Consider the following 27,738-nt stretch of genomic DNA (forward strand, 5'->3'; position numbering starts at 1 on the left):
GGTGGTGACAAAGTCTGTGTCACCACAGAAGAATAAGAAGGTGCAACTTGGTGATGTAAGAAAAGACCATGTATATTGCACTAAGTTGTGGACTGTTGTGGCTTCCTGTCGTTTCCATCAGCGTTCTAGTGCAGTGAAATGCAGAGGCTGAAAGGATGGATGGACATTTTCAAATACGAAGTATTTCCATGCAGGTGTTTGAATGCACACATCAAAATGTGCAGACTGATGGAAACACTGCTGTCAGTGGGCAGTTGGTGACCTTCCACCACAGTAATTGCTGTTTTGCTACATGGCCAAACACACTAATTGGTCACACGATTCATTTATGAAATGTGACAGATCAGCACAATAATCCCCTCATTGGCTTGCTTTAATATACTGTATGCAGAAGGCTCCTCTTTCATTTATTCTTTATTCTATTTTTTCACTTCGTTGAATTGATCATTGTATTGATTGTTGTTGCAGTTATTCACTCAGCCTGGCTTTGTGTTTCCACTTGGTCTTAATTGGTGCTTAAACATACTCAAACAGAAGGGAGCATGTGCTAAAGCTGACTCCAGTTTAAACACAGTGATATTCCAGGCTGGGTGCAGGGATGTCCCCGAAACAGTTGTGTGTGTGTGTGTGTGTGAGTGAAATGCTTAAGCCTTGGTCAGTCTTCATCATTAAATATTTATTATTAAAAACCATTGGTAATTGAAAGTCTGAATATTAGGATAACAAAGAGAAAGCTATTGTGTTCATTCCTTGCCAGTAAAAAGCCAATCAAAGAAAAATATAGATAATAAACAAACCAAACATTATAGGTCATTAGACAGATGGTTCTATGTGTCACTTTGAGAACTTATCTCCAGAAGAGGAAGTAGCATCAGGCTGTGCACATGCCTCACTTGATGTCGCCTCTGTTCTCCTTGGCCAAGTATATTCAAATGAATCCCATAAATGTAGACTCAAGGGCCTTCACTGTTCTCCAAACACTCCAACTGTGTAATTATGCAGATGAACACTGATCTCTGAGCTCCAGTGTGGGTGACATGAAAAATAAAACCACGCTGAATTACAAAGAAAAGAAAAGGTGACAAAGTCATCAGTTGTAGAACGACTGCAAGAAAGCTTCAATAACAGAGCATGAGCCTGAAAGCAGAGAGGGAAACATGTGAGCACTAAATGTGATGAGTTAAAGAAAGAAGTGGTGACCTTGACTTTAACTAAGGCTTGAATAGATAGTGTAGAGTAAGAGAGAGAGGGAGGGACGAGGCCGTGCTGAGCAGCCTCAATGAACACAGATGAATTACAGAGGCAGACAAAGCATGGTCCAGGGCGAGAGAGAGAGATTAGCAAGGTCCAAAAGAATTGTACTGTATGCTGCCCCCCCCAAAAAAAGAAATGAATCCTTTAAACCTCGACAGAACACAAAATCTGCTCGTTCCAGAACTTTGTTGTGTTTCTCTCTCTTCCACACACACTTTTTGCTCATCTCTCTTTTTCGCTTTCTTTCCATTATTGAGTCTTTTTCTCAAGCTTTCAGCTAATCTCTTTTCACCAGCTGTGGTCTTGATTTCAGCAGCAGAAAGAACTTCACCAACTCCCACTTTCTACTTGTCTTCTTTCGCTGCATTACACACAATGAAGGCTTAAAACCTCACTCTCGGTCTGCTTGTCTACTCCTAATTGGCCATGGAGCCAAGTGGATCTGGGCTGAACTGGTCTCCTTCTGCTTTGGTGTCAGATCTGTGGACAAGACTCACGTTGGAATGAACACGTTATCAATCTGAACACGAGCTGGAATATTTAGTCTGGAGTCAGATGTGAAGTGGTACCGATCCATCGCCGGCTTTGTGAGGTGCATAGTTACCACATGTGCTACAAATACTGCCCATTTAATTCACTTTGTTTTTAGCCAAAGCCCAAGAGGATTGAAGCCAATTACTTCAAAAAGAAATGTGTTAATGTGACTAATTAAACTGTCCTAATTAAAGACCGACAGCAAAAAGAAGTCATTACACAAAATAATTCGAGGGTTTCTATCCTTTTTTGTCACTGACGATACCACGGACACAAATCTGTGGAGAAATGTTGTTCACAGACGACATCACAGCTGTTCTTAAGTGGAAAAGTTGGGTTCCTGTAGCTTCTGCTTCACTAGTTATTCATTGGATTTACGACATGAGACACATTTTATTTAGCCAGTGAAGCCGAGAACCAGCTGGAGACAAATGAGCAGAATGGCTCTTTTTTGTATTTGGGTATTTTGTACTTTCTGAAAAGCCAAAACTGCAGAGACAAGGAGTGATTATTGAGTTACAGACCTCACACACGACTGCACCTAAAGCAGAGTTCACGCTTCAGGTCACTGATGGGTTTCTGAAGTCACAGCTAATCGCCCTAATCGGCATTTGATCAGCAGTCAGACACAGCTCATGTCCGTCACGCCCTCCTGACACATCGCACTTCTCGTTGTACAAAGAGACTTTTTTGTTGTTGTTGTTTGTGTTGTCTAAATGGAAACAGAGGAAATGATGAGGTTGATTCTTCACTTCCCACCTACTGTGTTCTGTGTTTACACGTTTGTTAATGTCAAAACAATACAGAGTGTTTTTGTATTAACGCGGTACAGCAGGACATACCTGTGTGTTGTGCAGTGGCCTCTGCTCTGGTCACCGTGCTAATGATGTGAAGGTCCTGGAAAAGCACGACTCCATTTGCTCTGAGTTCGGAGGCCGGTCGACTCAGTCTCTCCACTCCAGTGATGGTGATCCTGGGCTCACTCGGCTGCAGCACCATCACCACCGCCTCAATGTCGGGGATGGTGATACACGTGTCTTCACCAAAACACCTGGCGCGAGAGACGGAGGGGGAGAAATTAAGATTAAAACTGGCTCCGCTGACAGTGGTCTAATCTGCTGTATTCATGCTTAGGTCAACTGTTGTAGGGATGACAATGTTGAAGATTAACTTTGGCCCAGACTGAAGTGTTTGCATGGTTTATTATGAAACACTGAACAAACATTGATGGTTCTCAACATTGGGCCACATAGTGGAACACATGGCCAGCAGCAAAACGGTTACAGAGTCGGATGAGGGTCTTTCTGCATGAGTTTCTCCACTTACCTCCCACATGTCTCCACTTACCTCCCACATGTCTCCAGTTACCTCCCACATGTCTCCACTTACCTCCCACATGTCTCCACTTACCTCCCACATGTCTCCACTTACCTCCCACATGTCTCCAGTTACCTCCCACGTCTCCAGTTACCTCCCACATGTCTCCAGTTACCTCCCACATGTCTCCACTTACCTCCCACATGTCTCCACTTACCTCCCACATGTCTCCACTTACCTCCCACATGTCTCCACTTACCTCCCACATGTCTCCAGTTACCTCCCACATGTCTCCACTTACCTCCCACATGTCTCCACTTACCTCCCACATGTCTCCAGTTACCTCCCACATGTCTCCACTTACCTCCCACATGTCTCCAGTTACCTCCCACATGTCTCCACTTACCTCCCACATGTCTCCACTTACCTCCCACATGTCTCCACTTACCTCCCACATGTCTCCACTTACCTCCCACATGTCTCCAGTTACCTCCCACATGTCTCCACTTACCTCCCACATGTCTCCACTTACCTCCCACATGTCTCCAGTTACCTCCCACGTCTCCAGTTACCTCCCACATGTCCAAAAGCATGGTAAAGTGGACACTCTAGATAAAGGTGTGAGTGTGTGAGTGTGTGAGTGTGTGAGTGACCTGTCCAGCGTGTACCATGACTTTTGTCAGCTGGAATTGGCACCAGCACCCTCGCATGTGGAGGACAAAGCGGTAGACAATGGACAGTTTCCAATATTTTTGGTCACCACTTTCCTCTCGTGCCACTGTTAGGTTGACATTGGGAAGTCAGGGGACACAGAGCCTCACCTGTCCTCATGACGTCCTGTCCTCATCAAGTAACAAACTCATAATGAAAACAAACATAAATGTGTTTTCTGTATGATTCCAATAATTGAATCTCTGAATTTGTGCATTTCCTGCCTGACCTTGGACTGTGCTCTCCCTCACACCCTGGGTTGATGCATGCGTGCCTGTTGCTGTTGCTCTGTGTAACACCAATATAATGTTTGCAGACATGTTTATTATTCACTTGGACTTCCCACAGTCTGGTTATTATCTTTAATGTTAAATAGTCTTGTTGTTGTGAAACGGCATAAGGTGAGGCAGACAGGACAGGACCTTGCATTGCTGGTCAGCCTGCACCACACGCCCTGGCCTGCTGATGGCAGCACAACTCAGCAGTCTCCTCCGTTTCTGTCGCTTCCGGAGAAAGTTTCACAGAACCATTTTATCATCGTACAGCGGACATTTTATTTATTTTGTTTAGACTACTCGTTTTTTCTGGGCACAGCCATCGTCCATGTGAAAGACTAGACTACGTCAATATGGACACGTAGATAGGATCACTACTGCAATAATGTGAACAGTTGGTCAGGAAGATCAGATTCTCTTTCTTTACCTGGAATGAAAACAAATGTACAGATATTCTAGTTCTTATTTTTTACTCATGTGTTTTTCTCATTACTTTTGAATGTCAGGACGGAGTATGTCACAATACCATGCCTTTGTCTCCAATCTTCCCAAAATGTCAAGCACTGTGTGTCTGTGAGTAAAATCTGCCCTTCAGAGTTTGACAGTTTTGTCAAGTGCATTTCTTTGTTTTCATTGTCTGACTCATGATTCAACATGGCTGATCCCTGCTCAGTGGGAAAGGTCAGGACAGAGACAGAGACAGAGACAGAGACAGGCAGCTGAGGACACTGTTGCTCGGTGGGTAAATCAGATCGTCTTCCGACGGGCAGGTGAAGGATTCCATGCCCTGCTCCTATAATCTAACTCTCGTAGAATATCCTGTTTTCTATGAAGGAGTGTTTGGGCCACATTGAGAAAAAAACGAACTCACAGACTCGAGAATAAAGTTGTAAATGTATGAGAATGAAGTCGTAATATTCTAACCTGTTGTTTTAGAAGAGGAGAGTTGAAATGAGGCTGCGGAGCATTTCATGGAATTGTACCTTAGGTTTCACAAACAAGGAGATACTTTCGACGACTTTAATCTTGTAAATTGACTTTGTTTTATTCCGTATAATTACTTGTTCACATGTAAACACGGAAACGCAAATTTGGTGTGTTCAGATTTTAGATTTCCCTTTTCCCAAAATATTCTTAGGATTAACTAAACATTGGTTCCGTGGGGATAAAAACATCAACAAGGAAAATTCATAGATTTTATAATAACGTTTATTTGTGCATAAACACTGTTATTTTTTACTTTGTTTTCATGTTTGTCTCCTAATAGCCCACAATGTCTGATGCCTCCTGGTCCCCAAAATAACACCATGTAATCCCGGCTTGTGGCACAGTTCTACAGTTCTACAGACTGACTTTAACTGACAGCTGGATAAAAAACCCAAAAAAACTCATTCTGATCCTTAATCCTTCAGAGTTGTCCGAGGCCACGCTCCGAGACAATCGTTGTGCACATGTCCACATGCTGCTCACTGTGGACAGCAGACGCACTGACAGTGATGCAGAGAGACAAAAACAAATAAAAACCCCAAAACAAACCTGGAGTCGGTCCAACTGAATTATAAAGAAAAATGACAAGGGAGCATAAAAGAGCTGCAGCAAAGATTAGTGCTGGCTACTTTTATTTTCTCCATGCCTCAAGTAATTGCAGTTATTAGGTGCCGGCTTGAAACTAATTGAATTGCATTTGGAGGAATTAATTAAGACTTTTGTTTATTTGTGTGGATTGGTGCTGTGTGTGTAGCAGCGAGCTGATATTTGGCAGGAGGCAAAGTTTCACACTTTCCTTTGTCCTTCGTTCTGTTTGTCATTCAGCGACAACATGCCATTAGAAATGTTAATGACTGACCGTTAGTCGTTCAATTTTACGTATTCAAATGTTTTATTTTCCGTTTCATTTTGTTCACCTGTCATTTCTCTGGACCTCACATGCCAGATAATTCTCTGTTATACCAGCAGATGGCAACACAGCAAACCAAGTACACACACACTGAGCAGGAGGATAAGTCAAAGTGGACTTGGTTTATTATTTATCTTTTTGTTATTAAATAGTTTAGTCTGCCTTGTTATTACAGTTAATGTTGTAGCTGAGGAGCAAAAGAGAATTTAAAGCTGCTTCTTCAAACGAGAGCCTCATATTTTTAAACAGACGATAACACGTGTCAGTGATTCAGGGAGCAACGGTTCATACAAGTGGTGTTTCGTGTTGGAGTCATGCTTCGTGTTGGAGTCATGCTTCGTGTTGGAGTCATGCTTCGTGTTGGAGTCATGCTTCGTGTTGGAGTCATGCTTCGTGTTGGAGTCATGCTGCAGGACCAGTGTGATAACACATGTTTGTGATGTGAGACAAAGAAACCAGAGGAGATTTTGTCCTCCGTGATCTGTTTTACACAGGATGTGCTAACTCAGACAGACAGACAGACAGACAGACAGACAGAGAGACAGACGACTTTATTTTTGAAATAATGTTGTGAGGTTATTATGACTACACTTCCAGTTTCATGATGTTCTAAGTATCTTCATGAAAAAAGAGTCACAATGAAAGTGCAGCTAGTGTAAATGATAGCTCAATCTTTAATGAGGATATCCACAAGATCCTACTGTAAAATATTTATTATAAAAAAGGCTGTGTGTGTGTGTGTGTGTGTGTGTGTGTGTGTGTGTGTGAGACACAGAGGAGAGAAGCTGCTCATCTCAGTTCATGTCTGCATTCACATGAACTCTCACAGCTTGTTTTTGTGGTTTCTATCATAACCAACATGATATAATGTCTCTGATTCACAGCTCTCTCTGCTCTGTCGCTCTCTATCTGACTCTTTTATCCTCTTGTTCTTGTATTCTGTCTCTAAACTCACATTGTTAGCAGGCTGGGTCTCCACATCAGTGACAGGCAGCATCACTGCCCCCTGGTGTAGAGTGTGGGTACTGCCATAAGTGACTGGCTTTTGTTTTGTTTTTTTCATAGGACTGCACGCACTGAACCCTGCATGCATACACATACTGTTAACCCCATTAGTGATCCATTACATCGACATTACATGATAATAATAATAATAATAATAATAATGTACAATGTACATTTGCAAAAAACAGGTTAAACTTCCAGTTACAGAAAAAGCATAAACCTGGTCACACTGATCGATGACTGACAGACACAACAAAAGTGCTTTTTAGAAAGGATGAAAGCTGAGCTGCAGTAAAGCTGTGCACATAAAACTGACCTGAAAACAAACGCATCTCTCAGAGATATTTACCTGCGTTTTACTGCTTCATTGTGATTCATCTCTGAAGTCATCGGTCATCTTAACAGCCAAGAATACGACCACTAACGCCCTCGTCAATGCATCTCATTAAGTCTCATCATTCATTTGGCAGCAAAGCGGGGACAGATTTACTGTCCCAGCACCATAAATACTGGTTATGTGAGTATATGTCAGAATAAAGTAAATGTTGATGCCTGTGTGCATGTTAGGTATAACTGTTTGTATACATAATTATATATACAGTGTTATATACTCTTACATTATCATTCACATAATTGTTAGGAAACAATAACAACAACTAGAGCAGCACCTAAAACCATTCTCTTGCATTTTGTATCCAACAGCTTCAAAGTCAGCACCTGTGCCTTTAGTTTGAAGCCTGTGAAGTGACTGGCTGGACAGTAACGGGATTAACAGACAGACATTCATTGCATTCATAGATAGATATAAATGCTACAAAAATACGATTGATTAATTTACTTATTTTTCATTTAAACTTACTTTCTACTGTAAGTGAGAGCTGTACACGGGTCTTGGTACGACGTGGGCGTGTAGTTAGGGTAAGCGATGGGCTGACATCTGTTTCACTCTCTTAAAGCTATTTTGTTGCAATTTATACAATTATTTAAATGTTTGGATTATTTAAAAAAACAAAAAAAACAAAAACACTTTTCCAACAATAATTCAAACTTCAAGCACACAGTTGTGATACTGTTGTGTTGTTATTCTGTCCTCCAGCACACACACACACACACACACACACACACGTGTGAAAACATGTGAGATTAAACATTAAACCCATTATTAAGATATTGTTAGGGAATTTAAATTGAGTGTAAACTAAACTTAGCTGCACCATATGGTGTTTTTCCACTATACTATAATATAGTATAATATTTGTTTTTTGCTGCTCCGGCAGGTTCCAAGCGAGCAGAAGTGATACTAAAATGTGATGTCAACAGACTGTGTGTCATGAGAGTGACGTCCGGCACAAACTTTAAACTGAACAATGCTGAACTGTAGATCACTTCAAAAGACTTTAGAATATTATATAATAATATACATTTATTTAAATTGTCAATATTTAACAGTTCAGAGAGTGTGAACTGTATTATGGAAAAGCAGCAATTGTTATCAGTAAAGTCAGTATTTAAAATAACACGATTCTTCCATGACATATCATGGTCATTTCATTCATTGAGTCATCGTCTACCACTTTGTCCTCCACATGAGGGTCACATGGGGCTGCTGGAGCCAATCCAAGCCGACGTAGGGTGAAAGCTGGGGTACGCCCAGTCAGCTGCAGTCAAACTATACTACGGTCAATTTAGAGTGTGGACTGTGGGAGAGACCACACACACACACACACACACACACACACACACACACACACACACACACACACACACACACACACACACACACACACACACACACACACACACACACACACACACACACACACTGAACCAGGATCCATGAACCATTTCTTACATAAAACCCTTCACACGACATAGCTTAGCCATCATTAGCATAACACGTTCCATGATAATCAGTGCACCTCACGCTACGGTGACATCGCTTCATCACCAGCAGCCAGACACACACACGCACACACACACACGCACACACACACACACACACACACACGTGTGTGTGTGATGAAGCCCTCAGGCCCGCTGTCATGCACTGAACCCAACAGAAGGGCGGAGAGTGAACCCCCAGGGTTGTGCTGCAGGAGTCTATACATATATTTAAAACAATCATGAATTTTAATGCTCTCTCTCCCTCTCTCTCCCTCCCTCCCTCCCTCCCTCCCACACTTTCTCTAATGCTTTTCTCTTTCCCTCATTCCTCATTTTTTTGAACTCAAAACTCAGACTGAATTATTAATACATGAAATGAAAATGTAAAAACTGCCCCCCGGTGGCAACAAAGAGCCGAAGATGGTGGACTAAAGGGAAAGTGACAGCAGAGGAAAGGAGTGAGAGAAGGAGAGGACTGGGAAAGCAATAATCCATCAGTCAGACTGGTTTCTTAACATGTGACAGAAGTGTCAGAGAAGGCTGAGAAGAGGGCGTGTCTACGGGGACTTTATAGAAAAGTAAAAGAGAAAGAAGTTGAAAAACGTACTGGACAGCAGTGGAGATGCGCAGTCGTCGGATGCCTGGTGTGGGAAACTGGCGGGAGTTGATGTAGGAAACTTTCCTGACAGCAGTGTTCATGTTTTCCAGGTCCTCTCCCTCCATTACCAGGATGGACTGAGCTGGGTTGAAGTGGAACTGTGGACGAAGATACCAGAGATGTAAGAAAAGAAATAAATCATCACATGTTTCTATGCACACTCACAGGAAAATCAACATTTTATTTAACCAGGAATAAAAGTCATTGAGATTAAAAATCTCTTTTGCAAGAGTTCCCTGGTCAAGAAAACAACCCATTCAAATAATGAAGATACGACTGAAGACAATAACACAGTATCCAGAGCATGTAACGTGTGTGGAGGCACGATATCAACAACACGTCACCAACATCCACAACAGACAAAGTCTCATAGCCTCATTTGGCCCACACCTGTAATATGATGACATCATGATACCAGCACTGAATTAAAAGGTCAGTTTTATACCAAGTATCACCTGAGAAGATACTGAGATCTCAAAGTAACACTAGTGTGAAAATACAGTGGATTTATTCCCATAAGGTCATGTGCTCTCTCATCATCATCATCATCATCCTCCTCTTCCTCACATACTTCCAGATCAGTATTTCTGAGTTTCACCATGACACTAGGACAATTTGTAAAAAGTAAGGTTTACTCACGGCTACAGTATTTAATGACAGGAAGTTGACTTTTATTAAGGAGGACAGTATAATGTAAAGACGGGAGATGTTTGGATAAGAAATGTAAATGATCGCGGGAGGAGCCATGTCACTGCGGGGGGCCTCGGCACATCATTAAATGTGAGCAGTGTAACGGAATATTAGTCACAGACATTCACTGTTCTGGTCGTGCCAAACAAATGCAAACAGACGGCGGATGATGGATCATATGTTGACGCAGTTTGCAGATGGATTTTCATACTTGATGCAAATCAGTGGAAACCAGTTTGTGTCTCGAGGACAGAGAGGTAAATACTAACATGATGAAGGGCCTTACAAAAAAAGAAAAAGAATAATATGAAATCTCTATGTAATGTGGTGATGTTGGCTTCTTTCAACTGGAAGGTTGTGGGTTTGATACCTGGCTTTGCTAATCTGCATGCCGATGTGTCCTTGGGTAAGAGACGTGTGATAGAAAAACTGTGGTGTAAAGCAGCTTTTAGTCTTAAGATTAGAAAATCACTATATTGATATAGACCATTTTTTACAGCAACATTTTATTTAAATGTTTTTATTTTATTTATATTAATTTATATGAATGTGTTTTGAAGCACCTTTGCACTCACACCTTTGTTCTATTAGAGAATGCATGGACAATGAAGCTTTCTATTCTATTTATTAATCAAACATTAATTGATAACTCAATTATTTGCTAACTTATTTTATAATGAATCCATTTTGTAAATTCTCGGATATTTTTAAACTTCCTAAAAGTTAATATTCTTCTGGTTTCTTTGCTCCATATAACAAAGAAATCATTTAAACTGAATGATTTTGGATGTGGATAAAATAATTTGAAGGATCATCATTTCGACATTTGAAAAACACACGGACAGTTTAAGGCCATAGTTCGACAAAGGTCAGACAACTTGTAAACATACGTCTGTACGTCTGACACTGTCTCAGTAGGTGGCGCTGTATCTCTCTATAAGCTACTGCGTATTGAATCCGTTTCCTGTCGACCTTTAGGTCACAGAAAAACAAACGGTGAGATGCATCGTGCTGTAGTTGTGTATGTTTGGTACCTGCTGTACCTCCTGTTAACCCGGTACACCAAACGTTGGTGCACGCCCAGAACACCAAGTCCGACTCCGGTCCGACTGAACATATACATGCAGGAGTAATCGGACTATGAATCGCCTTATCAACGTATGTTAGTTTAACTAAGACTAACTCAATTTGAGTCGGACTAACATGTTCACATCGCCTTAAGAAAACCAAATAATTGTCTTAGTCATATAAGACAATTATTAGTCATGGGCAGCCCGTGGCCAAGTGGAAAGGGAATTTGGCTTGTAACCGGAAGTTTGCCAGTTCAAGTCTCCACCAGGTCGAAAGGGCTGGTGTACCCAACCCCCAATGCTACTCAGTGTGGCAGCCCACTGCTCCTAATTCTAGGATGGGTCAAATGCAGAGAAATAATTTCCCTAAGGGGATTAATAAAGTATATATTATATTATAAAATTGGACCCTCATGTAAACGCAGTGTGATTTATGGACCAAATGATAACTGGATTAATTGAGAAAATGATTGACAGATGAATGGATTATGAAAGCGATGGTTAGTTCCTGTCTAAAGCATGAGGAAAAGAGTGCGAAGTCTGAAGTCTGTGGACAGAGGTGAATGTGGTCTCTAGTGTTTGATGGGGACAATTTCAGGCTCATCCTCCTTTAAAGAGAGCTAAGTGGGCTCTTGCTCAAACTACACTGAGCTCTGCCATCACCTAAACTGGTTCTCAGCAGCAGGTTGTCAATACTCGAGCGCTCCATGGGGCCCCACACTCACTCTCTCTCCCCTGTCATTTCCCCCCGTCCTGCTGTCTCCTCTCATTTTCTGTACTCTGTCATTTTACAGGCACTTACCTGCTGCCACCTGGCCTTACTACTTCCTCCTTCACTCCATGTCATTTTCCTCTGATTGCGCTGTGCCAGCCCTCCACCTGGCTAAATGCTGTCCTGAAGAATCCTCCCCTTAGAACTTATGGGAGACAGACAAGTGTGTGGCAAAGATGAAGAATGGCAAAAAGGAGCTTGAAAGATAGACTACACTGGCTCCAGATGAGTTGCTCTCCTCCTCCCTCTTTGTCTTCTTGTGAGGCTGCCCCCCCCCCCCCACATGAGAGGATATGTGGGTGCCTGCTGATTTTAGGCTGATTTGAACAGATTATCTGGACAAATGATGCTGTAGAATTGGTTTAGAACTGTAACTTACACGCTTACAAGCCAAGTTGAGTTTGTCTGCTCAGCCACCTCCATGTCTGTTTATGTTCTGAAATCACGTTAAATCACGCAAGTTTCTGTGAGATCCCGAATCCCTGGAATCTTCAATCGTTTGAATGAAATGCCAAGCGTGTGTTCCAGCATCTTGACTGGATCGTCGAGTCTGTGCTTTCTCAGGATGAAAACAGTGAAAAAGGTTCCAAAACTTTGTTGTGTCTGGGGTCTCCTCTCGTGTGGGGCAGGCTTTAGGAGATGAGTTTCTTTAAGGCCGGCTAAACCTCTATCAATCATGTCCCTCTGTCCTCTCAGCGCTGGGCTGGTGGGAGTGGACAAGGAGACTAACTGGTGATTTAAGGACTGTCTACACAAAAACGAGTCCAGGTGAATCCGCTGCAGCAGCACTTCCCAAAGTATTTCATGACCACCAACGCAAATTATAAATGAATATGTTTTTCATTTTCAGTGTTGTAATTAAGTTTTAAATTGCTGTAAAACAAGTCCGACAGATTCTATTCTGTTCTGTCTCTGACTGAAGTGTCCAGTGTGTGAGCTGGTCAGCATATGGCATGTTTCTATTATGGTATGTTCAGTTGTACAGTCTGGCTCAGGCTTGCATTTGACTGAGTACAGTACCTTTACTTGGTAAACAGGCTGTGTGCTGCGGTGCTGCTGATGGTCACGTCAGCGAGATACGTAACGTGACGTTGAACCAGTGCGATGACAAAGAACGATGACATCGAATGCAACACAACATACAACAACACAGTGGAAGACATGCAGCAGCTCTTCTTTTCCTGCTCGGTTTGTGGCTGTATAGACTGGTTATAGGTTATACTGTATATAAGGTAATAGACCGTAACATACATTTCACTCTCGTACCCCAAGTTAAAAGTGGAACAGTTGGTGATGTCTATGTTAATTTGTTAATTTTAATATGTAAATTGTTATTTATGATGATGGATAATAACACACTTTGTTGTGAAGCTGAACCTTTCAAATATTACATGGAGCCCAACTCTAATAACCACATGCATGTGTTGAAAGATATGCAAGTTCAGAAATAAGTGGACTGATGTCTCATGTATCTGATTTGATTTAAGGTTTGGGTGGGCCCATTTCAAAGTGGGTCCTGGCAATCTTAAGTTTGGGAACGGCTGTACTAAAGCTTTCAACGTTAAAAAAAGATAGTTCAAATTCATCTTTTCTGGTTTCACACTGTAAAAAAATCCCCTGCTTATATGAAGACAACTTCTTCCACTTTACATGGACATGGACTAAATAGCGTTAGCCTAGCTAAGGAGGAAGGATGTGTGTGTTTTGGGCTCATGTCAAATTCAAAGTTACAAAAACCAGAATGTTACTCTGGTAACAAAGATGTGGTCTAGTGTGTGCTTGTGTGTGTTTGTTTCAATGACTTACCTTTATGCTCTTATCCAAGCTCTCAAGGGAATTGATGTCCAGTCCCTCTTTGCAGGCCTGCAGACAGGAAATGACTTTCTGGCTCTCGATCTTCCCCGGTCGGATGGTCAGTCCAGAGAGGCTGCCCCGGAAATACTGAGTGAACCTCGGCTTGGTCACCTCCCCGCCTTCACACAAAAATAAAATGCACATATAATATTTCATAATACATGACTCCACCTGTGTCTACCCACATGTGCTTCCCGTGTTACTGGAACCACATGGGACCTGCATAAGTTGCCCACTTCAAGCCCATGTATGCTTAGTACCCACTTAGTACCCACTTAGTACAGGTAGCCTGACTGAGTAAGCTTAAGTGGGCATAAGCTCGAAGTGGTTAAACATGGGTGGGGCCACCATGGACAAACCCACTTGGGACCGATATTGTCAGCCTGAATATGACCTTTATAACCCACATGGACTTGTCGACTGGGATGATGTATGAAAGGTCAGGTTAATCTACAGTAATCATTACAGAGCCATTTTTTTTCTCAGCTGTAATTATGAGCCATGATGAGCAAATGATACATATAGCAGGCCTGATGATGCACATCTTTGTTCTCATTCTGTGACTAAATGGCTATACTGTAATAGTGTAGCCAGCCCATTCAGGCTAACAGGGAGAGAAAAAGTCAGCACATTTAAAATATGCCCTTTTCTAACCTCATAAATGCCACTACCACCAAGGCGAGTCTCCACACCACTCATTAGCTGAAAGGTTATTAGCTCTGGGTATCACAACCTCATCTCCTCCTCCTCCTCCTCCTCCTCCTCTTCCTTCTTCTCTCTCTTTACTGCATGTATTTCACCAATTCCTCTTCCTCTCCTGGCATTAATCCACCAAAGCACTAAAGGTACAGAGCCATCCCTTCTTCTAATAACATTAGTTTTCATTAAATCTGACCTTGTTCATACATCAGACACATTAGGAGGATGCAGTGGAGAAAGTGTCGACCCCTGTGACACAGTGAGCCTTTCTACATCTCTTCTGATGAGTGTTTGGGAGGAAAACCGTACAGTCACTGACAATCTTGAGAATATGTGTACACAAAGTCGTTATTTCAAAGCTGATAGTTTTCCATTGTCTAAATACTAACTACCTTTTGCAGTTACTGTTAATTAGCCAGTAATTGTCCGGAAGAAGCAACCACTACCTACATAACACGTTTATAGAGTGACTTCCCACATACATTTTACTGCTTCTAAACCTACGATACATATGCATATGGCAAACCTTCTATCATTAAAGGTGACATAGACTGGAAGCTCCAATTAACGCTGCGTTTGTGTGTGTGTATCTGCGTCATTACCTCGTTTATGAAACCCTAAAGTTTCAGAACAAACAGTTCAGCCACTGCTGAGAAAATAGTGTTGTATTGTTTTCCTGGGCTCTGCGAAGCGGATCGGCACTTCCTTAATTTGATGTCGTCATCAGAAATCCTCACCACTCCTCTCACCACCGTAGCGCCTCCCGGTGCGGGCACTAGTCCGGGCACATCCGGTTGCGTACGTTCAACCGCAGAAGAAGAAGAACTACTCTGGTTGTAGCTGCTGAGATGCAGAGCATCCACCGTGCCAGAGGGGGAGCTGTGTATCTGAGAGCTGGCCTATCTATTACGTCACTTCCAGGTACCTGGCCAATCACAGGACAGTAGGAAAGCTCTCGTTGGCTGGCCAATCACAGCAACTGTTTGGTCTGAAACAGCGCGGCTGACGAGAGCGTCGGTGAGGAGATATTTTGATCGGCTCGTTTGCAGCGATTAGGAGGTTTTTAATCATGAAAACAAGTTAATATATGTAAGTAGACCTCCATAACTAACATATATGTGTGATACAAGCATTCTATGTCGCCTTTAAAAAGATTCGACATGGAGGGACTCCTTGTACAACTTATATCTTGTTCAGTTCTGCTTTTGTTTCTTTTTTATTCCACTTAATCACTTAAATGGAACCAGACTGGCTCCCTTCTCCTGACTGGACACAACAATGCTCAAGCTTCAATCAAAGTCTCCTGACAGACAAATATATCACTGGCTGGGCCCCACAAGGTGATAAACTGTACACACACATACACAGTGTGAGGCTGTGGCAGGTGGGTGTCCATGGCACAACCTGAAGGGTCATCTGTGGGCACTGGAGGAACCGGCAGCTGATAGATGTGGTGCAGGACAAAGCAGTGACAGTGACATTTGTCAGTTGCTTCTCTGCTCCCCCGTCATGAGTCAAAATCCTTGCCTCATCTGTGTGAGGAGCAACGCTGAATTGTTTCAGCCAGTCATGCTTGACCTTCACGGCGGACAAAGGTAAACATCACACTTCTCTGAAAGCAATGCTTGTACTGACTGTGCTTTGTTTACTCCAGACACAGTTTGTCTTAATATACGTCCAGTGTTCTTGAAAGATTACTCTGAACACCAAAGTTGACTGAGCAGAAGTTGAAGATAACAAAAGGCATGAGAAAGTGGGTGATTGTGTATATCTATAACTTTTTCTCTTAGAACCTTAATAGACTGTATCCACCTTATTCCCATGACCCATGATTCTTTGCGTGAATTCCTCAGTGTTTTTTTCATCGTAACTGGACGAGAGAGATTGTAAAATAAACACCTCCAAATGGATGACGTGATCTTTCACTGTCTTCTTCTACACAGTTCATTTTGCAGTGTGAATGTAACACTATCAGAGTCAATTTGACACCAAGTTTATTAGGACAAAGTTCAATTGGACAGTAATGTCACAATAGAACTATTGCAATGCAAGTGTCTGTATTTCCCAAACAATAATAAATCTAAAGAATCAAATGAACTCGCTACAAATGGTGAAGCTGAATAATCTGAGAATCTCCGAGGTGTATCAGTATTTACACAGCAATAAGGTTTAGGCCACGCCCAGACAGAAACGGCACAAAACATAAACAATCTTTTTCTTTGCCATTTTCAAAAAGTCCAACAACATGGTTTCAGGATATATCTCTGTCCACACGTCCACCCTAACCCTACACCATAAACAGAGAAGAACATGTTGTAAACATTAGATATAAGAACTGAAACAGAGACAGAATGAACTGAGCCAGGGGAAAGAAAGGGAAATAATGTCTGTTTGTCTAAGTTTGCGCTTCATGCCATTTCTATATATATATATCTACCTATATATTTAGCAACTTTACAGACTTTTTAATTAAAAAAAGAAAACACCTAGCGAGAAATCTAGCCACTTTCTGTCATAAACCTAAATACTTTACGAGAAGGAAATGCACCATTCTGCTGCACGAGTGAGATCCATCTAAATGTATTTACTGTGGGCAGTATGCACACACACACACACACACACGAGCTGTGGATGTGCAGTGCAGCCGACTGTGTGAAATCTCCAAAGACAGGACGTGTTCTAGTGATATCTAGTGTCTTTTCAGACTGACTTTAGTTACTTTTCATTGACAGTAGTTGGTAACACTATCAAACAGTGTCCAAACACAAGACAATGACTGACAGCGCAGAAGAGAGCTGGGAATATCACGTCATCATTTTCAGTAGCTGTCTATACGGAAACGTGAGGCCGGCGCTTTGAGATTTTCACAAAAAAAACCAAAAACACTTTCAGGTCCCGAACAACGCCATCTCTGTGTGGACGGAACGTCTGTCTGGCAACAAGTTCCGTATTCACCTAAATCCGCTTCCATGTAGACGGGCCCTCAGTTAAAGCAGGTGGGACACAATCTTATTTATTTAAAGGCAGACAAAGAGACAAGTAAGAGCCTTAGTGTCCCACATCCCCACATTTAGATTTTAGATCTTCGTGCATTGCAGGTACAGCACAGTCCTGAAGCCGTGTGACTGACGCAGCCGGCTTCATGTTTTGCCACTGGAAAATAAAACCTAGCGTTTTGCTGCTTCTGCTCCGGAGGTTTCACCCACAATTTTTCTCCAGTCGCACCTCCAGGAACAAGGTGGAGATAAGAAATGAGCAAAGTCTGCCAGATTTGAGATTTGATCGACACCATGTCAGTTTTTGAAACCCAAAGTTCAGCCATCCCCTGCAACTGGGCTCCTATTGGACAACACTGTCCTCATAATATATCCTATTTCTTACATAATTACAGAATAGACATCATGTTCCATTGGAGAGGAGCTGGATCTAATGACTGAGAGCATTAACCCCTCATTTTTTCTGCTACTATGAGCAGTATCAAGCAAGACGTATGAGATCATTTTCCTATAGACTTCCATTCAAAAGAACAATTTCAAAGTCATTAGTTAGACTAGTTATTCTAGTCTATGTTTCTAATGGTTAACTACTACTTAATAATTCCTAGGCTTCACTTTTCAAACCAGAATGCTGTGGCCAGGTCAAGTTGTAGCCAGTGTCATCTTGTTTACTATTTGAAACCAGAAGAGACCATATTTGGGGAGGGTGACTCTCAGAAAGAATGGGTGGAGCTTAAAGAATGTGCACCATGCTGGTTTGATTGGCATCTGCTGTCAATCAAACCATAGTCTCGCTCCAAAGCAAACCCTGATTTATGGTCTATTTGACTCTGATGAAGCCCTGAAAACTAGGGACTGAGATGATAAACTCCTCAGGAAGTTGTTTAATGATAATATATCTTCCACAGTGTCTTTACTTTCCACTTAATCCATTATTCAGATTTACTCCATGGCATAAAATGTCCAGATTTATTTTGTATGCTAACACCAGAATAAGACATTGCGTTCCAAGGTGTCAGCCATCAGATGAAGGTTTAGGTTTCAAATCCAGGCTGCATTCAATCCACCATCCTTCTTTTAGTGTCAGCCAGCAGAGATCATTCTAGTCTGTGAACCAGGTGGTGACCAGCGAGATACCCTGTGATATTCGACAGCAGCTGGGGTTGCAGGAAAAAGAACCCTTGGCTTCATCAGACAATGCCAAGCTTGACACAGGTACCAGTCATTTCCTGCTGATGGTACAGGGTCATTCATCACTGCCCTGTGTGATGATTCCATGGCCTGAAAATGTCAGACAGGGCAGGTGGAGCGAAGCTGGAGACACCACGGAAGACACGTTATCACGCCAAACTTCCCTATTGTGAAAACGTGAGAGAAATGGACTGTAGACCTTCACCTTGGAATCATCCCCACAACTGCTGACCTGCAGATACATTACCCTCTATGACCAACTGCGCTCCCTTATCACCACCAGAGCAGATAACAGAGCCCTAACAGTGGACATCAAGTACCCAAGGGATCATATTAAGCCAGTGGCTTACTGGCAGCCTGCCTGACTGAACAGACGTGAGGCTGATGAAGCATTTTCAGTGGATAGAAACAAACATGGAGGGAGCTTCACGATATCGGAATTAAGAAGAACTAAAGTAGTTCTACCTCATAATACAAGAACAATACTGTCTGTTTAAATTGCATGTCTACTGATGTAGATATGCAGCTTTACTCTTCTAACACTATATTATAAAGTCCTCTACAGCCTTTTTTTTGTGTGCAATATTTGCAGTGGTATATCCTGCTGCTACGCTGCAGTTTCACTTATTGTATATTGATATATAATATTGTATATATCAATATATATATAAAACGTGCATATTTATAAAAATGGAAAACGTTCCAAATATTTAATGCAGCCAAAATGACAGTGATTTTTTTCCAGCTGTTGTATGGGCTACGAGACTTTTTTGTTTTACTGTTTCAGAAGAATATACATTAAAAAAAACAAACAGAAAAGTAGTACTAATAAATAAATAGAATATAGATAATATTATAGAATCGAACAGTAAAAACAGAACATAAAATAATCATAACAGAAACAGAAATATTAAGACAGTAATACCAATAAGAATACAGTAAAAGAATCCTTTCTGTCCCATAACAGCAAGAGGAAGTCGTGAGCACTGTATGTCTTTAATATACTATGTTTATGTACTTCATTATGTTTCCTTTATGTCCTTCCAGGCTCGTCCTCAGGAAAACTCATCCTCTAACATCCAAAACAGTCTTCTAATGTCGTGGTGATAGGATGCAGCATGTCTTTCAATCACAGAGAACCAGCCCTTCCTGTCTGTGGCTGACACCAAGCATGTCTGTCTGTTGAAGGATGACGACCTTAAAGTTAGAATTGCAGAAGTTTTTAAATTTCTAAATAAAGACAACACTTTGCAGGTCTTTTAACGCTGTAACATGACGACGGTGTGTTTCAATGTTATGACACAGGGTGTTTAGCATGTTTTAATGCTGTCTTCACACTGTTATGAGGACATCCTGGTGTGATTTAACACCCACACCGCATGTTGCAATGCTGATTTGAACACTTTAATGTTATCATGGTGTTTTATTTTATTTTTATATTTGTATTTATTTAACCCTTTATTTTGCATTTATAATCTCCTTTGCAAGATTCCAAGTGAAAGTGAAAAAAGTGAATGTTTTTTTGTGTAAGATTAACATGAAATATCACACATTCAGTTAGCAACAATCCTCACCATAACATTACTGTGTTTTAATACTGTGAGGTGTGAATGTGTTTTAGCTTCCCACACGGCCAAACAATCCAGATAGATCAAATCTGGATATACATTTGGGCCTAATATGACAGGACCACGAAAGATTCTTGTTCTGCTCTTGTTTCAGTTCAGAACAATAACCACACCTATTAGCGTATTTAATTTAAAACCACATTTTGCATATTTAAAGTCAACTGGTGAATATTTGAAGCTGGCTCCTGTTGTTGCTGGTTCCCTGTCAGATAATCAAGAGAGTGAAGTCTCATAAAAACACAGAATCACATTTTCCTGTTTTCTTTCATTTGCCCCCATCCTCTCTTTACATGTGCATCTATGCACTCAGTCCCTTCCTTTACAGATGTTATCAAGTTCTTCGTGCCTAGAGAGACCATCAAGGGCCTCAGACAGAGGGTAAAAAAGGCAGAGGAGCAGGGATTTCTGAATGATATGGCTGATAAAACCGCTGATCATTCCACTTTACAGAGACTCTGTGGCTCCTCTTTCACTCCCGTCTTTACTCTGCTTTATTTGTGTCATTTCCAGAGGAGCAACAGATGAGAAGGCAGAGGCGCGGATATGAGGTCATTATTTAAGAGTAAGTGTGTCTCACTTGCTCTGTGATTTATTTATAGCACACATACCTGTATCGGCGTTTGCCTGTGTGCCTTTATCTGTTTATTCCGCCGTATATACGGAGATATTTATGTTTCAATTTGTGCATGCGGGTAAACATCAACACTTCTTCCTGCTCCAGAGTCTGGGGGAAGCAGAGGAGCAGTGTGTGATTATTACCGCTGTGTCTGACTGTCACACACTTCTGAAGGCAGGCACACACACACACACACGTGCACACACACACCAGGTCAGAGGTTAGTTGACTGTGTGAAAAGTGCAGAGCCAGCACTTACTCCCTGAAGTGAAGGAGGATGGATGAGCAGGGGCCACAGTTTATTAACAGTGGAGCATTTTATATACAAACAGGTTACTTTTAAATATCATGTTTGACCATAAAGGACTTAGGGGCAGATGTGCTAACAGTGTCCATTTTTGGACGTTATTCCGATTCAGTATTTGTCTAAAAACATAGAATTATTTGCAGATAGACAAACTGCACGTTTCCTTCTCATGCATATGCATAGACAGGAGTGAGAGTTTCACACTGTTACTTTATCAAAGGTTTAGATATTCATTTGAATCAAAATAAACAGCCTACAGTAACTTCAATTTGCCACAGACTGTTTTACAAGCAGCTTTGCAAGATCAGGGCCACTGACCCGAAATCAGAGGCTTCACAAAGTCCAGGATCTTATGAGAAACACAAATCTCTTTACTTTAGAGAGCGTTATTTTAGATGTTCATCATGGTAGAGCTGAGTTGTTGAGGAACATCAGACTGGTTCCAGAGGCCAGAATTGAAGAGTGTATTTATGTGTATTTAGCCAGTAAGTTTTTACTAAATGTAAAAAAGCTAAAAGAAAAGGGCGCTTTCAGGTGTTTTCAGTCCACATTTAATTAGTTTTTTCTTTTGCAGGTTTGAGGAAACCTGATGTTGTGCTAATGGAGGAGCAGGACAGACATAACATATTATTTCATGGTCTAATGTAATTGTATGTTGGGTTAGTTGGATGTAGACTAATACACTAATGAACACTATTTGAAGTTACTGATGGAGGCAGAAGGCCTTTGTGCTGTGGTGTAAAATTGCAATGTTTTCTATTTACTTTGTGGGGAAAGAGTGATTTACAAAGTGATACAAACCTAGATTAAGTATGAGATTAAGTGGAGAACATAATCTTAAAATATCATAGAATTAAGCAAGTGTAGATTAAGCGAGTCCCTGCTGGTAGCCATGTTTTCAGTGAAAGCACACTTTTCAAAAATCTTGACCTACCAGACTAGGCCTGGGCCGATAATCAATAAATCAATTAATCGCACGTTAAATTAAAATGAACTCAATAATTTTGCCGGCCTCGATATATTGCCATGTGCATGCGTGTTCGTTTTCCTCGTCTCACGCCTCCAAGCAGGCTGGATGACGAGAGGGTTCACTCTGTGCTCGGTCTCAGCACCTGGGTGCTTTTGTTCCAGAGCGGAATGAACGGAGTGAAACCTCTTGTCAGTCATCCAGTCTCTTTGTCTCTGTGGGGGGAGGCTGGGCCGCTAGCATTGGCTAACCACACACAGTGCAGCAAGTGAGCCTCGTGCGGCGCAAGGAAGAAAGATGATTGCAAAGCCGAATGCCACAGCTCCAGTGTGGGAACATTTCGGCTTCAAACCGAATGAGCAAGGTGAGCCCATCAACACGGCCGAGCCCAGTATGCTGAATTTGTTCTAAAGTGGTGGCAACACAACAAACTTGCACCTGCACCTGAGGCATAACCACCTGACCCAGTTTTCCCAGCTGGGGAAAAAAACTGCACCTCGAGATACAGAGCCTATGTCCCGACAGTCAACGCTCACTGAGGCGTTTGGTCGGCAAAGTAAATATAAACGGAACAGCGCTCACAGAAAGTGTAGTTTGCTACAGTGCAAAAGAAACGCTGCCCTTTGTTACAGTTGAAATGCTGCAAACATTTGACAGACAGAACGAATTGCCTGCGAGAAAATACATGTCACAAACGGCAACTCCACAAGTCCAAGACCTGAGACTGAGTCCTTTTTTTTCTTTACTGTTTTTTGTTTGTTTTATTTATTTAGGATATTTAAACGTTCTTGAAATTACAATGGTAAACAAACACTGAGAAATAAAAGTTTATTGTATTTGAAAGTGTGTGCATTATTATGATATATTATCATGTTGACAATAATATCGTTAATCGGCAATAATTTGTGTATAATAAATTAATAATAATAAATTAGACCACGTGTCAAACTCAAGGAGAAAAAAACTATTTAACAAACATCTAGATATTTTTAAATGTATTTAAATATCTACATAGAGTTATTTGGATTTAAGTTATTAACTCATCATTATCTGTGTAATTCAAGTCACCACACTTAATGCTTCACTTTGAATACGCAAATTCAAATTAATCCTAGGACACTTTTGTGATTTTACTGCACATTAAGGATAAAAAACAACACTGTTTGTTGTATATAACACAACTATAATTTATACAATTTAAAGTGTTACATTTCTATCTATAATATTGAGCAAGGTGGTGGCAGACGGCCCCCAAATCAAATTCATTTTCAGGCCACATTTTTGCTCCCATCATGTTTTCATCATTTTCCAGCAATAACAAAATGAATACACACCACGGCTGTTTATAGTGTTTGCTGTTGGCCTTCTTTCTGTCCTTGCTTTACCAGTCTTCCAAGGCTTGGTTGGACTGTTAAGTACTTGTTAAGCACCATTTGTTAAGAAAAGTACAGTAGAAACAAAGTTTATTATTACGAAATTACGAAATATGCCACTCCTTTCCTCAAGGCCCTTCTGTCGCACCATGATGTTTGGAGACTTCTTCTAGTTTGTGGTTATAGTCCATTAAATCCATAGTTTTGTTCTCCATGCAGTTTAGTCCACAAGGACAAATAAAACTAATGTGTCTCTTTTAATGAGCATACTGACAAATGACACGTGAGTGTGTGATTTTTACTGTCAGTAAAAACCATGTCACTCGCCTGTGATGACAGAATTTCCACCTGCTGCAGCTCTAACATCCAACCATGGATGTTAGATTCATGGTTTCAGTGGATAAATATCTGCAATATGATTATTCTATCTGATATTCATTTGCGGCAGTCAGGACAGAATCAATTTCTATGAGACAATGCTGACAAGCTAGTTAAGTGTTATGAACCATGAAACTCAATCCTGAGATTTAATTAAACACTGTAGAAAATAGCACTGCTTTGAGATGACAAATGTTTTTTATGAACTCTGTCGACCGTGTGCGAACTATATCCTGACTACACTCTAAATCATCTGCTGATGCCAGTGAGGAAAAACTCTGCTTCTCAAACTACTTAAAGTCCTTGTAAAGTCAACTCATAGATTTGTTTCTAACCACTGGTGAACATTTGTAAAAAGACTGTGAAACTACCAGTTACTGATTGAGTTATTATTCATTCATTCATCATTTACACTGGTTAACACTGGTTAACACTGGTTAGGAAGATGAACCATAGTGTGGGCTCGGCCACTGACCTGAAAATGGTTAGTAGGCTGAAACCAAAGTGAAAGTGATGTTTTTATGAAATGTAGAAATCATGTGAAAACTCATCATGAGTCCACTGGTTTGAGCCCGTGTCCATTTCTGCTTCAGCTGCTGGTTCAGTGCTGATTGGTTGTAGAAAGAAGCTATAAACAGCGCTGTACTGTAGATTCGGAGCTTTTATTAAATGTAGGCTACAGCTTGTGTTCGATTTTATATTGTGAAAACTTATAACTTAAAAACTTTACGCTACAGTTTTGACATTCAACCATTGTCACACACTTTTAGAGTTTGTACACCGTACAGTTGAGAATTACATTTAAGATCCTCCTCCTCATACAAAGCTCTTAATGATCAGGCCCCTTCATACCTGAAAGAACTAGAACAGATCATTTAGGTCCCAAAACACAGGTTTACTTGTGGTTCCCAGAGTCTGTCAGAGCAGAATGGGAGGCGGAGCCTTCAGTTACCAGGCTCCTCCTGTGGTGCACTCACTCTCTCACACTCAGGGTATGAATATGACTTTTATATGTCATTAATGTCTCTCTCTCTCTCTCTCTCTCTCTGCAGCCCCCTCACGACCCTCATGTGGAGAATAAAGTAACTGTGTGGCAACACCTTAATGATTCAAAGTTGTCTTTGTTTTCTTTTTCCCGTGCAGTTGCACAAACAACAAGCTCATTCTCACCATGAAGATACTGGACGCTCGTCTGCCACTCGGCTCCCTTTGAAAGGCAGCGTGCTGTGGCTAATGGTCTACAATAAGATTCCAGAATTGCTTTTACAACACTTCACAGAGGCTTATCCCCAGAGTAGAAAAGCAGACTTATCGTCTCTGAACACTCTATTCTATTGAAGGCTTTTTTTAATCCTCCTAAAGGCTCTCAGTGTTCAATGAAAGACATGGGAGGGGAAGAAGAGAGGGAGGAATGAAAGTGACACAAGATGACCTGCTCCTGCTCCTGCAGACAAAAAGATATTTGAACTCTTTATCCAAGGCTAAGCATCAGTGAGCAGCCTCATTTGGGCCATCAGAGCAACAGTCGTCTGCACGGTGTCAAAGACGAGACCTTTACTCTGCAATTAGTGGCAGCTGTCACTTTGGTGGACAGTTTAATTGTGCCGGGGTTCAACTATGTTCTTTTTTTCAGTTACATGGTTCATTAAAGGCCAAAGAACATGTTCACGATCAAATGAGTCCTTCCATAAAGACAATATCATTCATGTCTTTCAACTTGCTCACATATGGAAGCACGATTCAGTCAGTAGAATACACCACATTTGGAGAGTGACTTTTAAATGAAAAGGTTTCATTGAAGGATGTGGATGAATGAGGTATTAACACACTCTTCCTCACTCTGCCTCACTCTTCCTCACTCTGCCTAACTCTTCCTCACTCTGCCTCACTCTTCCTCACTCTGCCTCACTCTTCCTCACTCTGCCTCACTCTTCCTCACCTCTTACACATGTAGCTTGGGACATGGGTGTTAGTTCTCACTGGAGACATGGTTGCCAGCATGGACTCAAGAAAAAAGTGAGTTTAACCAATTAATAAACTTAGTGGATAAATCGACACCTACTTTATCTTCCTGATACTAAGTGAAGATTTTAAACTGTACCACAGTCCATACAGACGTGGTGGGTTTGTGTCACTGGGGTAAATCTGAACAAAGACTTCCAAACACAAGAGTCAACAAAATGACAAATCTGAACTGATGGAGGCAGTTTCAGTCTTCCAAACCCACAACCACAATAAAAACAGAAATCTGTCCTTTGTTGAATGACTTGAACCTCGTGTCTGTGGTTCAGTAGACTGACCTGCCTGTGGTCCAGATCTGTCTCCTACTGAAAATGTACGATGACACATCACTGTATTTCTGATGATGAAAAAGTGTAATTGTTACATTGTTACAGACATTTTTAGATAGTTTTATGGGATGGAGATTGGAGATGGAGAGTGAGCCTTTTGTTAATTGTTTAGTTTTTTTTTTTCTTGCGTGCCCACTGGCAGCCATGTTTTCTGTGTGAGTGATTTCTTCTGCCTCAGGCTGTTTTCTGCCAGCGGCATGAACAGAGAAGTCAGCACTGGCTATGAGTCAATAGCTCAGATACTGCCACACAAACCTCGGGTTAGTAACGATTATTACTCTTCTTTTAATTATGCACAGGATAATATCTGATAGAAATGGCTCTGCCCACCCACCTTGCCAACAGGCCCCGACTGTCAACTGCATATCAATCTGTGACGGGTGGATGGGCCAGTCGTCTGTCACCAGGTAGGGGTCAAAGGTCACACCATCCACATACAGTGTCACCACTGGGAACTCCACGTTGATGACATAGTAGTGCCATTCCTTATCACAGATCTGAGGATGAGAGGAAGAACAACATTAAACAGATTACTGTCCATCACTACAGGTGAGCTTTTTGTTTCTGCTGCATTAAACCTGCTCTAGAATGAGATTTCAGGTGCAAAATCTTCATGTACTTGTTTTCAGAGGAAACAACACATTTCTCTAACACCCATTATAAAAAATGTTATTCTTTCATTTGTCAAAGATTTTGACCAGAAAAAAACCCTGAGTGTGGTACAATCCAAATACCCCCGTAATTGTGTTGTGATGTAAAGCACATTGAGGTTATAAAATGTGCTCTACAAATAAAGCTGCATTGCCTATTTAACCCCAAGGTGCTCCTGTAAATAGGTATGATATAGGTGTGATTTAAAATGTGCTGCACATGTAAGTGAATGGGTTTGACTGGGTCGGTGGCAAAACTGTGGTATGAAGCCCTTTGAGTTTGTCATCAAGACTTAAACCACAAAATTGACCACTGAGTGAATAAGGGGTTATTTAATGAATCTATTCTTTCAGCCAAAGAGTTAACAGTAGTCTGTCACTTTTGAATATTTTGATTCAAACCAAAGTCAAATGACTTCACACACTTTTCTCTCTCAGTTTGTCAGTACTGTGGTATTTAGATGTTATTGTTGCACTGCACACAGAAGCTTTATGTTAAAGTAAGTGGCTGATGAATCATTGTTCCTCCACTGCCCGTTCTTTTTATGTTGCCATCATAAATATCTGATTGGCTAGTGACCCATACGCAATGAACTGTGGGTAATATTTTCAGGCCACCATGGCTGTGAAAGTGTCCTTACACAGTGGGGTAGACCCAAGC

The 27,738-nt window shown here is 41.3% G+C and overlaps 1 protein-coding gene across 3 annotated transcripts in view; it reads right to left on the reverse strand.

Moving 5' to 3' along the window:
* The window catches only part of LOC131463035 (calsyntenin-2-like), a 338,191-nt gene that overhangs the window by 13,496 nt on the left and 296,957 nt on the right, over positions 1-27,738 (reverse strand). For all 3 annotated transcript variants that reach the window (XM_058634680.1, XM_058634679.1, XM_058634681.1), the window contains 4 exons: positions 26,762-26,924; positions 13,874-14,040; positions 9,485-9,633; positions 2,631-2,839 (listed from right to left, as the gene is read on the reverse strand). In XM_058634680.1, coding sequence (XP_058490663.1) covers positions 2,631-2,839; positions 9,485-9,633; positions 13,874-14,040; positions 26,762-26,924 — 688 coding nt within the window. The remainder of the gene's footprint in view (positions 1-2,630; positions 2,840-9,484; positions 9,634-13,873; positions 14,041-26,761; positions 26,925-27,738) is intronic.

Source organism: Solea solea, chromosome 7, assembly GCF_958295425.1.
Source record: "Solea solea chromosome 7, fSolSol10.1, whole genome shotgun sequence".
Lineage (NCBI taxonomy): Eukaryota > Metazoa > Chordata > Actinopteri > Pleuronectiformes > Soleidae > Solea > Solea solea.